A 14,947-nucleotide genomic window follows, 5' to 3' on the forward strand; every position below is an offset into this window, starting at 1 on the left:
TCCCAACTCTCGCATTGAAAACGCCCATTAGCACTATTCTATCCTTGCTGTTGACCCTGACCACGATGTCACTCAATGCTTCATAAAACTTGTCAACTTCATCCTCATCTGCACCCTCACATGGTGAATACACGGACACAATTCTAGTCCAAATTCCTCCAACTGACAAATCTACCCACATCATTCGCTCATTTACGTGCCTAACAGAAACTATGTTGCGTACAATGGTATTCCTGATAAAGAGCCCTACCCCAGACTCTGCCCTTCCCTTTCTAACACCCGTCAAGTACAATTTATAATCTCCTCTCTCTTATTCGTTATCTCCCCTGAACCAAATATCACTTATTCCTAGCACATACAGATGCATCCTCTTTGCTGACTCAGCAGTACTACTTTATTTCTTCCATAAGCCCCATTAATATTGATAGCTCCCCGTCAAATTCCATTTCGTTCGCTATGTTGTTTCCAAGGAGTCCCTCGCCTGTCAAATGGGAGTGGGATTCCGTTACTCCCATAGGTCCGAGGCTTGCTTAAAATGTTCTGAGCTCGGTATTCTTTTTTTTTTTTTTTTTTTTTTTTTTTTGCTAGGTGCTTTACGTCGCACCGACACAGATAGGTCTTATGGCGACGATTAAGCTCGGTAAATTCATGAAGCAGAATGCTACCCTACTTGCACATAGTCCAAGTGAGGATCTCTCCACTAACGGGTTATGGACCACCGGTGAATTGTATAGTCCTAGCCGCCTTAGCACAAGGAGGGCCATGACTCAGAATATGTCCGAGATGCCCACTCCCATTCCATAGCAACTGGTATCCCGACTATCAGGACCACTTACTAGGACACTTAGCCGTTGCCCACGGTTCACAAACTAGGACGTGACTGCAGTAACCCACACCATGAACCACCACCAATAATAATAATAATAATAATAATAATAATAATAATAATAATAATAATAATAATAATAATAATTTACTCCAGTAGAGTACTCTATTCTTTTGACATGAGTATGCCTAGTAAGCACCACGCTGTGGGCAAATGTAATATATTTTGAAAAAACTTAAAAGCATCAGGAATTGAGAGCCAAGGCTTTAATTCTTTCGGATATTAGCTGTTACATTCCCTTCTTGCTACTATCTTTCAATTCATTTGAATTTTCAGAAGTCATGTTAAATCTTTACAGAAGAATGTATCACACAAACTCTTAAACTGGTCACTTTTTCTTTTTTTTTCTTTGCTAGGGGCTTTACGTCGCACCGACACAGATAGGTCTTATGGCGACGATGGGATAGGAAAGGCCTAGGAGTTGGAAGGAAGCGGCCGTGGCCTTAATTAAGGTACAGCCCCAGCATTTGCCTGGTGTGAAAATGGGAAACCACGGAAACCATCTTCAGGGCTGCCGATAGTGGGATTCGAACCTACTATCTCCCGGATGCAAGCTCACAGCCGCGCGCCTCTACGCGCACGGCCAACTCGCCCGGTAAACTGGTCACTATTCACACTCCGTTGTTCATAAGGATACTTTATTCTGTAAATTCTGTGTATTTTCCTCGAAGCAATTTTAATTATCTTCCATTTTTCTTCTCTAGCGCTACGAGGTAATAAATCAACTAGACTTCCAACAAAAACAGTTGCTTTAGAAGACTCTGAAGAAATGTACTGGTGTTAGCATTTCCATTAAAGGACTGTTTCGGATTTTTGTTACGTAATCGATTCATATAAGTTTGTGGTATTTTTTTTTTACACGATTCGTAAATTAGTTTTGAGGTAATTCACTTTGTTCTTGTGGCAGCCTTCAAATGAGTTCATTAATGATAGATATGAATAATAGTTGTTTCAGAAATGTCTTGGATAGCATTAAGTACTAACCAAGTCTTGGTGGAGTAAGGCCTGCTTTCAATGGCAGCACTCCTGCTATCTATGTGTGTTTCAGTGAACCTGTTTAAACTGACTCATAGACGGTCAGCTTGCAGTCTTCATGGTAGGAGTTAGCAATATGGCACACAGATAGCGTCAGAATAGTCACTATAACACTGTTCACTACTGCCTTAATTTCTTTTACGATAATCACCAAGGCCCACATATCCCATCAGCGCCTAGGTTTAAATGTGAAGATGCTAATGATATTGTTAAATTATAAGTCTCTTGTTTGATAAGAGTATATGATTTTTGCAAACCATTACCTGCTCACCACATACTATTCAACAAAAATTATTTTATTTGAGTGTGTTAAGAAACCTGTGGGTTAATTCAGCAGAGTAGATATAGTATTAAAACAATTTGGTATTCAGCTTATAGCAAGTACATAATGCGAAATGCTCAGTTCGTAGATTTATCGGTTCGGCTTGTATCAATTTCTACTTTTTTTTTTTTTTTTTTGCTAGTTGCTTTACGTCGCAGCGACACAGATAGGTCTTATGGTGACGATGAGAAGGAATCGGCCGTGGCTTAATTAAGCTACAGCCCCAGCATTTGCCTGGTGTGAAAATGGGAAACCACAGAAAACCATTTTCAGGGCTGCCGACAGTGGGGTTCGAACCCACTATCTCCCGGATGGTAGCTCACAGCTGCGCGCTCATAACCGCACGGCCAACTCGCCCGGTTGTATCAAATTTAAAAGATACCTTTTATAGGATTATTGCAAGATAGTCATAGGAAAGTGTATAGCCGTTGCCTACGTTATACTAGAATAACATGATCTTCAAGGCGTCAAAGTCTTATAATTATGATCTGACAGCGTCTTTAACCGGTTCGAGTCCCGTCTGTCGAAACAGTTTTCACCATCAAAATATAGGATCCCATTTTCACACCAGGCAAATGCTGGGGCTGTACCTTACTTAAGCCACGGCCGATTCCTTCCCATTCCTAGGCCTTTCCTGTCCCATCGTCACCATAAGACCTATCTGTGTCGCTGCGACGTAAAGCAACTAGTAAAACAATAAAAAAAATATATAAATTGATACAAGCCGAACCGATAAATGAGTGGCTCAGGCGGTTGAGGCGTTGACCTTCTGTTCCCAACTTGGCAGGTTCGATCCTGGCTCAGTCCAGTAGTATTTGAAGGTGCTCAAATACGTCGGCTTCGTGTCGGTAGATTTACTGCCACGTAAAGAACTCCTGCGGGAATGAATTCCGGTACTTCGTCGTCTCCGAAAACCGTAAAAATACAGTAGGTAGTGGGACATAAAGCCAGTAACATCAATAATAATAATAATAATAATAATAATAATTTTGAGATATCAATTATTTCATAAATTCTCAAATCAGAAAGGAACGGATAAAAAACTAGTGGCAATGTTTTAGCAAAGTGGTAAACAATTGGATATGCTTTTCTTAAATCATGTAACTTCAGTCGGAAAGAAGAGAAAATGTCACAGACATGGATATAATAAGATGTCTTCGTTATAAGGAATGAGAACAAACGGAAAGTGGAAAGTGCGGCGGGAATTACGCCCCATTGTGCTGTGCGACCTGCGCCTTCTTTTGGTTTATAAAAGGATAGGAGCATAAATATGGATTTTCCTCAGAAAGTCAACTTCCGCCTCTGTGGTGTAGTGGTTAGTGTGATTAGCTGTCACCCCCGGAGGCCCGAGTTCGATTCCTGGCTCTACCACGAAATTTGAAAGGTGATACGAGGGCAGAAATGGGGTCCACTCAGCCTCGGAAGGACAAATGAGTAGAGGAGGGTTCGATTCCCACCTCAGCCATCCTCAAAGTGGTTTTCCGTGGTTACCCAAATGCCGGGATGGTACCTAACTTCCTTCCCTCTTCCTTGTCTATCCCTTCCAATCTTCCCATCCCCCCACAAGGCCCCTGTCCAACATAGCAGGTGAGGTCACCTGGGCGAGGTACCGGTCATTCTCCCCAGTTGTATCCCCCGACCCAAAATCTGAAACTCCAGGACACTGCCCTTGAGGCGGCGGAGGAGGGATCCCTCGCTGAGTCCGAGGGAAAAACTGACCCTGGAGGGTAAACAGATTAAGAAGAAGATGGAGAAGTCAACTTTAGACCAGATCTTCACCCTGAGGTTAATTTTTGAAAGATAAATTGACTCCAGGATCGGCACTAGGTCAGAGCGTAAACTGGGAACGTTGAATACGGTGTTCAAAGAGAACCTGAAATCTTTATTTAAAAGAAAAATCTAGTGAGGCTGGTGAAGATGACAATGAGCGTGCTAAAAAAGCGGTATTCAGGTTGGATGTCAGAGTTACTAAATATATCAAAATGGTATGTAGCAAGGGACGTGTCGTAGTTTAAATGTCGATCTGGAACAGACCATTCTGGAAGCAAACCTATTGACCAGGAGGATGCTCACTTATGGCCCAGAGACTTAGTTACTAATCGCAAGAGGCACCGAAAATGTATATACAACTTTCAAGATAAAGGTTTTACGTAGGAACTTCCCCGCGATCTGTGAAGGAGGTTATGGAGACATCGGTACAATAATGAGATGGACTATATTTACAATGATCCACTCATTAGAATAACACTAAAATCAGTGAGACCGAGATAGGCAGTGTATGTGACATGGTTGAGTGATAAAGAATTGCCTAAATATATGTCCGGCTCCATCGCAAAATGGTTAGCGTGCTGGCCTTTGTTCACAGGGGTCCCGTGTTCGATTCGATTCCCAGCAGGGTCGGGAATTTTAGCCATCATTGGTTAATTTGACTGGCACGGGGGCTTCATTGTCATTTCATCCTCATCATGATGCGCAGGTCGCCTAAGGACGTCGAATAAAAGGACCTGCACCTGGCGAGCCGAACATGTCCTCGGACACTCCCGGCACTGAAAGCCATACACCATTTCATTTACCTAAATATATATTAAATTACTGAACTAGTGGCTGCATGGTTTGAGTCACGTAGCTGTCAACTTGTATTCAGGAGATAGTGGGTTCGAACCCCACCGTTGGCAGCTCTGAGGATGGTTTTCCTTGGTTTCTTATTTTCACACCGGGCAAATACTGGGTCTGTACCGTAATCAGGCCACGGCCGCTTCTTTCCCACTCCTAGGCCTTTGAAAATAAAGGCATCCAACAAGAACTCATCCTGTCGATATTTTGTATATTATGTTACGCGGAGGAAGTGTAATTGCACGCTTTATGAAATGGGTAAAGTTTCGCACAGCTCATGAGTTGTACAACCTCGTCGACGAGTTCAAGACATGAGCAACACCGTTAATTTCAATACAGTTCGTAGCAACTTCGTAGCATCATTTCATATTGCGTTTCACATATTTTTACGAGATCTTAAACTTGCCAGTAGGTCAAATGACCGTAACTATTACATCTGAATGTTTTTCCTACATAAAATGTGGCAAAATCCTGTTATATATGAAAATTTGGGAAGAATAGTAATATATATTTGTGAAAATACTTTGAGGTTAATGTGACAACAAATTATTTTGTACATTGGTATTACAAAACAGTGATACAGCCGTATGTTTTAGTCTACTGTAGATCATAACAGGTGGCAGATCTTCTTATTATTCTTATTATTTTTCTATGAATCTGTCTTGAGACAGGAATCAAGTGGACATCCTCAATGATTCTCTCTGTCCTGAGAATCTTGTTTAAGATCTTGCTTGACATCTGTTAACATTCCAAACCTCCTTCTTCTCCTTCTTCTCTCTATTTTTACCTCTATCATCCTTTGTTGAAGACAATTTCTTCGTAGTACGTAGCTCAACCAGGACATTTTCCTCTTCCTTAACGTTTTCATCCGGTTTCTCTTCTCTCCTACTCTTCTTTGCACTTCATCATTTCTCACTTTATCTGTGCACTCCACTTTCTTAATTCTTCTTCACGACTATATTTCAAAAAATCCCAAATAGTTTCTTTCTTTCTTTCTTTCTTTCTTTCTTTCTTTCTTTCTTTCTTTCTTTCTTTGTGTGTCCATGTTTCAGCTTCGTATGAAACCATACTCCACACAAAGCTCTTTGCGAATATCTTTCTTAAATTTCTAAATTTTAATTTTTCTGTTTTTCTGATTTATCCCTCTAATGAATTTTGTTTCTGATTTATAATTTTCTTGGCACCTTTGTGTATCACGTAATTAAATGTCTCCAGCATGATAATGTCTACATGTAATTATTTGTACATTCCTACCAATTTCAAACAGAATGGGAATCGTTTGAAACAATATTTTTTTCTCTTCTGTACTTGGCAATGAAATATTGTACCCGCTCAAAGCCTGAGTCCCAACCAGCATTTATCTCAGGGAGTGTTACGGTCCGAATCTATCGCAACTAATAAACAATAAAAAATTATATTTTGAGATATAAGATCTCAAACTAAATGTAAGGGCGCCATCCAATCAGTACTACAGGGTTGAACGGGACACTCTAATCTTTAACTTTAGGGCTCATCATCAAACATACAAATTATATATATATTCAGATCAAAGGAAAATTATGAAGGCTCCATCCTAGGGATGGGGACGGATATTTAAACGGTCACCAAGGGTTTACTATTCTACAAGAACAAGAACCTGGAACTGTTTCCTTGCAAATGCTAAAGGAGCATTTTATTTAAGTAAACAAAATAATTTTTACACACAATCAAATCTGTTGACCCTTGATTTGCCGGTAATTTGGTAAATTATTCCTGAAAAATGATTACATAATATTTATTACTTTTCACCACCCTTCCATTTGGGTGGTGGAACCGTTGATATCTGAAGGAATCAGATTTACCTTCGTTAACACCATGACCATATTTGGTCGTGGACCAATTACCTGTTGGCTAAGTAGGCGCGATCACATGGACCATGTTATCGCCTCCACTTTGATTGAGATGAGACCAACCCGGGAAACTACAAACTCTCCCCGGGTTCCTAACCAAGATATGCTAATCGTTAGTTGAAAGAAACGACAAAGGGACTCAAACCTAATGGTCCAGATGTAGGGATTTGCCTTCATTTTACAACTATTAACTTAAGTTATTATTCACAACACTTGACATTATTACGTTAATTCGCCAGCTGACTTCCCTAGTATCATTCATCATCAGCATCCGAAATAATAAAATAAAATAAAAATATTAAAAAATATTATTATTATTATTATTATCAACATTATTAATAATAGTGGAAATCGTGATTATCGTAACCCGTAATCATCCTCGCTATAATAATTCAACTTCTCGCTCTTATTATTCTCATCAAAAAATAAAAATAAAAAAGTAGCTTCCTTTTTATTCTTCTTCTCCTTCTTCAAATATTCTCATCATTATTATTATTATTATTATTAGTTAAAAATCTCAAATTTTGCATTTCAACTCCCAACATCATTATTATGTCCAAAATATAAACAAGTAAATTCTTCTTCTTCTTCAAATATTTATTATTATTTTTATTATTATTATTAATTTAAAAAAAATTGATTTCGCTTGTTACACGGTAGCCCACTCTTAATATGTTTAACGCATAACCCCTTTTACAATTCCGATTTATTTTGGCACTAATCAATCCAGACATGATTTACTTGGAATATTATTATTATTAATATTCTTATGCTCTCGAGAATCTTTATTTTTATTCCCCATCTTTATAATTTAGTCACATAGCCTACGTTCTCTCCCAAACAGAAATCACCAAGATCCGAATTCACATCGGTCGGGACATAATAGTGTTTGAACCCGCAACCTTATTTTCGTACTGTCGTTAATTCATGGAGACCATATGCTCCTAAGACAATTCTCAAATCCCATAACACCTCGCAGTTGGGCAAATACCTCCAATCTCTGCAAGTGTTAAATTATTCCTTCCTTTTCCATTTTGAAGTTCATTTATCCATTGGAACTTTTCAAAACATTTTCACTAATTAACCCTCGGTGTGTGGACTCTATTCTGCCACTCAATACACCGGTATATAAATACAACCTCTATGTGGGCCTTAAGATCCATCTATTTCTTCATCAACATCAGTACAATTCACTTTCATTTCGGGCCGGATTTCTGTCCCAAAAAACTCCAAATCTCAACCTTTGGCTCAAATTACTCTGGGCCTCAAACATAGAGTGACCATATTATCAAAATGCCTATCTCGTTTCTACCACAATTATTTATGATTATTATGGAGTCCAAAAACGTTAAATCAACAATTAGTGTTAAAATCGGATTCAATGCCCAAATTAAATATTCACGGCACATGCGATCTCCACGTTTAAATTACTTTAATTTGCAATCATTCTATCCAACTAGATTATTATTAAACACGCCTTTACACATTACCCAATATTAATGTACCTACTCCGACACTTCTACTGATTATTATTATTTCTGTCCACTGGCGAACTTCGCGATATTTACCAACAAATCAATGGACTTCATTCCGTCCCACAACAATTTAAATCACTTGGCAACCCTACCTCTGGATTATCTTAACAACATGCCTTAATATCTATAAACATCCGATACTGGAAAAACACTTTGGAAGCACCTCTAAATGAATATTTACATTATCTTTACGTGAAACGTGCTCCCTATCATATCAAACAACTCAATCACTTGAATGATCAAATCAATCCTACTGTACTCTATTTAATAATCAAAATTATGATGAGTGATTGATCTAATTATGTACATATTAATTTGTCCCTTTGTCTATCTATCTTTGAATTTACACGAGCCGGAAACGGCTCGTTTCACAATTAAGTTACATGATAAATTAATATGATTTCCTCCCCCTAACGATAGCAATCTACAAATATTTGAAAAGGTTACTCATCTCTTTTTTGTAGTCTGCTAAGCCGGACGAAGAGCCCAGGCCCTGTCCAGTCTTAGCCCTGCATCCTACTGGTTTATCTTGCCAGCTTGAAGAAGTAATCCAATGCACTTTTCAGATTTACACATATTAATTTTCAAGATTTTTTAATTTTTAACATTTTAACAAATTTACACACACTAATATTGAACTGAAACTTTACACTTCTGGCCTTTATCTGACCCGCCTAATTCATACACATATTCTTCATTCCTTCCCCGGCACTTAAGGAACTTGTGACACCTCGATATCACATTCGAACGGCCCGGCGCGCACTTGATTTTCCCGTCTCACGTTCGTGTACCTGACCAGGTATCAGTTTATAATCGACTATTACTGGGTGAAATACACCGAACCGTCGTGACCGTTCTCACGTAACGTACTTCCTAATCTGTTGGTAGAATCTCACACTCCGTAAGTTATGCTTTACTGAGTCCTGTCTATTTGAAACACTTCATACTAGTATACTGCTCAAGACTGTAATATGAGCTACATCACGTCATGAATCACTGTACTATGTAACAATATAATACTTCGAACCCTACTCCACGAGTAAGTACACACACGCACCCCTGGCGTAATCACGGCTCGAATAAAATATCAGAAGTTGTCACGCACCCCTTGCGTGGTATCAGCTCCGACACTTTGTCAGAAGTAGTTGTCAGTTCTTGTCCACAACCTCATATTTATACTTGTATCCCCTCTCTTCCGAGTTCAGGGGAGGTTATCTTAGGACGCGCAGTCCAGATATCTTCATACGACAATTTGCGGTTCGGCCCGTGGCTTAAATATGATATCCAATGATGTAATTATGTTCTCAAAGGCTCTATACCAATTCTCAACTATTATCGTTCGCTGGTAATGGATATATTTGCGAATTTAACTGCCGTATCCCGGCCTGGGATTTCGCGCTCTATTGTGGCGTCCTTTGCCTCCAGCCAATCATCGGATAGCATTCATGAATTCTCAGAATTACACCATGCAATCTCCCGCAATTATTAACCTTTTATAAGTTTTACAATATAGTAAGGCTCCTAAATTCCACCTTGTTCTAAATTGATATCTCACTTCCTTCTGTCTATTTAATCCGCGGAGTTAGCCTCGCTAGTGCTTCTTACAATACGAAGTTGGCGTACCTGCGACTGGTCGATGAAATTTTCTATTGGTCCACATAAACCACGGGACCGGGAAGGCTCATATTTTTTCTTCCAGTGCCAACCCCGCGTTCAACTCCCGCTAGTACATGGAGATACCCTGCCTCATTTCTTAGAAATCTGCACCCGGCACTCTGCGCTGTGGCCACTACCTATTCTGCCCGGGGCTATGAAAACTTTCCGCAACTTGTCAACAACTCGTGCCTTTATCTTTCCCCCTTCGTCACAATTTCTGAGAATTCTAATTCTGCCGTTCATTGTGTTTGTTAATTTCAGTGGAGACAATAGTCTGTGCATGTTTCACCATACCATCTCGGCCTGGCCTGCTCTTACTGTATGTACAGTACGATCTTCTCGCTTCTGAAAATGAAATATATATTCCTCCATAAATAATTACAATTGCATGACGCTTATCACACCCCCACCAGGGCGCAATATACTGTGTTTTATCTATTTCATTCCGAAATTGAATACACAGTCCGCCTCTGTGGTGTAGTGGTTAGTGTGATTAGCTGCCAACCCCGGCTCTGCCACGAAATTTGAAACGTGGTACGAGGGCTGGAACGGGGTCCACTCAGCTTCGGGAGGTCAACTTGAGTAGAGATGAGTTCGATTTCCACTTCAGCCATCCTCGAAGTGGTTTCCCACTTCTCCAGGCAAATGCCGGGATGGTACCTAACTTAAGGCCACAGACGCTTCCTTCCTTCTTCCTTGTCTACCCCTTCCGATCTTCCCATCCCCCCACAAGGCTCTTGTTCGGCATAGCAGGTGAGACCGCCTGGGCGAGGTACTGGCCCTCCTCTCCAGTTATATTCCCCGACCCAATGTTTCACGCTCCAGGGCACTGCCCTTGAGGCGATAGAAGTGAGATCCCTTGCTGAGTCCGATGGATAAACCAACCCTGGAGGGTAAACGAATTAGGAAAGAAAGAAGGAAAGAAAGAAAGATTGAATATACAAACGGAAATCAAGCAAAGCATGAACACGTGATCAGCCATACTGAAACAGGTTAAATCACGATTGAATAGCGCCAGTGCCTACTGTACCACCGCCTTTAACCTCGGTGCTGATGCTTGATGTTCAGGGACGGCTTGCAGCATAATTCAAAGGAGACGATGGGATAGGAAAGGAATAAGAGCGGGAAAGAAATAAGCGTGGCCTTAAATAAGGTACACCTTCATTTGATGATGGGAAGGAACGGAAAACCGTCTTCAGGGCTGCCGACAGTGGGGTTCGAACCCTCTTTCTCCCGAATGCAAGCTGACAGGTACGTGACCCAAACCATGCAGTCAGTAATCGCTCGGTATTATTATTATTATTATTATTATTATTATTATTATTATTATTATTATTATTATTATTATTATTATTATTATTGAACATATGGTATTGAACAAACATTACATTTACCTGCATATATTCTACGTTCTGGATCTTGGATGTACTCGAACTTGTGAATGTCCTCTTCTGGAGCTTGTAATGGCTCCTCGTAGTTCCCCGCATGAGGAGCTGGGTGAGACAAGTAGAGAAAAAGTGGCCCAGTCTTCGTGTCATGTCTATTGATGATGGAAACGGCTTCGTCCGTGAACAGCTGAGTGGAGTACTTGCCCATAGATGAGTAGTCCACACTTAAATTACGACGCATGTCGTAGCCCTCGAAGGACACAAACTGTTGGGAGAGGAACAATCAATTTATATTTTTATGTTTGGTCATCATTTAATCTTATTAAAGTAAAAATTAATCCTCATTACCTTAATGCTGTCTTTTACGCCACGAAATGGTTTACAGAAAGAAGTTACGAAACTGGAAAAACAGCAAGGAATTTGGCCATAAAATAAATATTCAGAAAACAAAATTCTCAGTTACAGTCATAGGATACTGGCGACTGCCAAACACATTTTGCATTCCACGATAGATAAGTTATGACACGAGATGTAGTGCAGGTCGATCACCTGCTTGAGCAGGCTCGAGTGCTGACGTCACGAACTGGTGTGTCGAGCATGGTCGAGCTAGATCGAGCAGCACAGAATTCCCTCGCGACGCAGGCGTGCATGCGCTCTAAGCAGGACGTGTGTGTTGTGACTCGAGCCACATTTCCGTCTTCACTCATTCCATTTAGTCTTCACATTCCGGCATTACATTGTAGTAGAGTAATTAGCGATCATTCTACAGAGGCACAGACGTACCACAAGTCGTAGTGGAAGCATCAGTTTATTAAACCCATATATGCCCAGAATAGATTTCTGTTATAATTTTTTTTTTTTTTGCTATTTGCTTTACGTCACACCGACACAGATAGGTCTTATGGCTACGATGGGACAGGAAAGGCATAGGAATCCGAAGAAAGCGGCCGTGGCCTTAATTAAGGTACAGCCCCAGCATTTGCCTGGTGTGAGAATGGGAACCACGGAAAACCATCTTCAGGGCTGCCGACAGTGGAGTTCGAACCCACTATCTGCCGGATGCGAGCTCACAGCTGCGCGCTCCTAACCGCACGGCCAACTCGCCAGCTATTTTGAAATTTAACTGACTGCTCGACATGAAGATGAGCTCTGCATAGTGATAATATTTCTGTGGTTTTCCTGTCGTTATTTGGTCGCTACTTCCATTTCTGGTTCTTCTGATCATTGGATGTATCATTTGAATAACATATTTTTCAGTTTTTTTATAGTGCTATGATACTATTTCTAATGCACGAAGACGTGTTTATATACAATACACCATTGGTATGACAGGACCTTCAATATTTAATTTAAATCCATTCAATTTAATGATTTTGCTGCCGTATATGCTAATTAGGAAAAGGGAAAGGAGGGAGAATAGTAATAATAAGAACAAAATTTGAACAGAACTGAAGTCCTGAGTCCGATAGGATTTACTAAACTTCCAGAATTTTTTAAATTACATCTCACAATCCGTAGATATTGCATGTTGCGAAAATGCATCACTGGACACATAGGGCTCGTATTATGTTCTTGTAATTCTAGTGGATTAGGCATTAATAATTCAATACATTTCGATATAAACTTATTTTATTACCACCAACATGCGGTATTTGACATCAAAGACGAAAGAAGATTGCCATGCAACTGATTTAGTGCAAGGATATCACTCACAGATGGCGGGCCGTACTCCTGCTCGAGTACTGCTCGACCTAAATCGAGCAGTGACGTCATCAGCTCGAGCTGTGCTCAAGCCCAGCCCTAGTAGTGCGTAAATTGCTCTTAACAGCAAGGAATGCATAGTAATCAGTAAGCAGAACATTTGCAACGCTGTCACCACCGTGTTTGGAAATACCATCCAGTACTGTTTTATGGTATTAAAGGATAGACGGTAAAGATATCGTCGATATACCGACGGCAGGTCTTTGAATTGTAGTTGTATAATGCGCTAGAAAGGAGTCTCCGCAGCGATCTTGGCTGGAGGTAATACTGCGTATGTTGGCAGCGCTCCAGCCGAGCCGAGCGGGACGCAATAGATATTAAGTGAAGGTCGAGGGGAGATCTCAGTAGTAGTGATGGGTTGCGACTGGAATCGCGAAGAGTCGATTCCACATGCCTGGGGAATCGGGTACCCGATTCCGGGATCGATTCTGAGGAACTAGTAGCGCCATCTATGATGCAGATACGTAAACACGTGCAGCACGAATGTGTTCTGTAGAATTCGTTTTGTTTTATAACCAGGTCACTTTACAAGCAATGCCTGCTCTCATTGTAGTGTCATGGAGTTATACACTCTAATGCGACCGTAATTTGATCAGAAAATATGATTCTTTGTTTGAAACTAATAAAATTGTATGGGTTGTAAACAAATCAGAACTTGTACAGGGATTATGAATATTAAAAAAAAAAATTGTACTAAAGAGACAACCTTAACTAACGTTGAGCTGTGACGAAAACAAGAATAGTAATTCTGACAGTTTCTCGTAATAATATTCAGCAGTAGTATGAAATATTCCTTTTCTCCTTTTTCTACCACTTTTCCGACGCCTGTGGGGTCGCGGGTGCGAACTGTATCGCAGATGTTTATTTGGCCCTGATTTACAAGCGTATGCCCTTCCTGATGACAACCCTATGTGGAGGGATGTAATCACCAGTGCGTGTTCCTGTGGTGGTTGGTAGAGTGGTATGTTGTCTGAATATGAAGAGGAGAGTGTTGGGATAAACACAAACACCCAGTCCCCGGGCCAAAATAACTAATCAGAGGCGATTAAAATCGCCCTCCCAGCCGGGAATCGAACTCGGGGCCCTCTGAATTGAAGGGCCTCAACGCTGACCAACCAGCCGATGAGTCGGACAGTAGCACGACATGTTCATTGCAAATTAAATGTAAAGGAAGACAGGTATGCTACGAAACAAGTTGTGTACTTATTAAAAATGTGAATTCCACAGACCTTATACGTTTATACTGTAGCGATATTTGAAACCCACATTTAAAAATACAGTATAAGCATAAATAACAACGTCGATTGCTACACCCAGTGTCGAAATGTGTAATGTGATTTCCAGACTACCAGGATAAATTATTATTTTATTATTATGAGGCATAAGTCATTCATGACAACCAATAAGACATTTCACTGTATACAAAATAAATAGAAAATAATGCACGTTCAAATTTGCCCCACTTACATATGGAAGACTCACTCTAGTGAGTGCGCCCAGCACACTCTGGTGACGTCATCGGGAACCGATTTCTCGCATTCGACATTGAGTGCGACCTCGGAGTCGTAGGGACCGATTCTCGCGATTCCAGGCGTCATTCGCGCACATCACTACTCAGTAGCGTGCAAGACTTAACGTGCTTACTACAGAGGAGCGAACGTTTTTAGTGGAGTGGGCTTTCGGGGAAATTACACGGACGCAATGAAAAGAAGATTTCGCGAACGGTTTCACCGACTCGGTTGTGCCACATCGTGATACTGTGCGAGAGCGGTAGACCATCACATTTAACGGAAGAGAAACTTCTGGATATTCCCGACAGGCTCCCTAAAAGTCCGTCTAAATCCATGCGAAAATTGGCACAG

The 14,947-nt window shown here is 40.6% G+C and overlaps 1 protein-coding gene across 1 annotated transcript in view; it reads right to left on the bottom strand.

The window, feature by feature from the left end:
* LOC136877934 (arylsulfatase B) overlaps positions 1 to 14,947 on the bottom strand; it is a 289,271-nt gene that overhangs the window by 76,419 nt on the left and 197,905 nt on the right. Inside the window, exon 6 of the mRNA XM_068228776.1 lies at positions 11,331 to 11,574. Coding sequence (XP_068084877.1) covers positions 11,331 to 11,574 — 244 coding nt within the window. The remainder of the gene's footprint in view (positions 1 to 11,330; positions 11,575 to 14,947) is intronic.

The sequence above is a fragment of the Anabrus simplex genome, chromosome 1 (genome assembly GCF_040414725.1).
Source record: "Anabrus simplex isolate iqAnaSimp1 chromosome 1, ASM4041472v1, whole genome shotgun sequence".
NCBI classification, from domain to species: domain Eukaryota; kingdom Metazoa; phylum Arthropoda; class Insecta; order Orthoptera; family Tettigoniidae; genus Anabrus; species Anabrus simplex.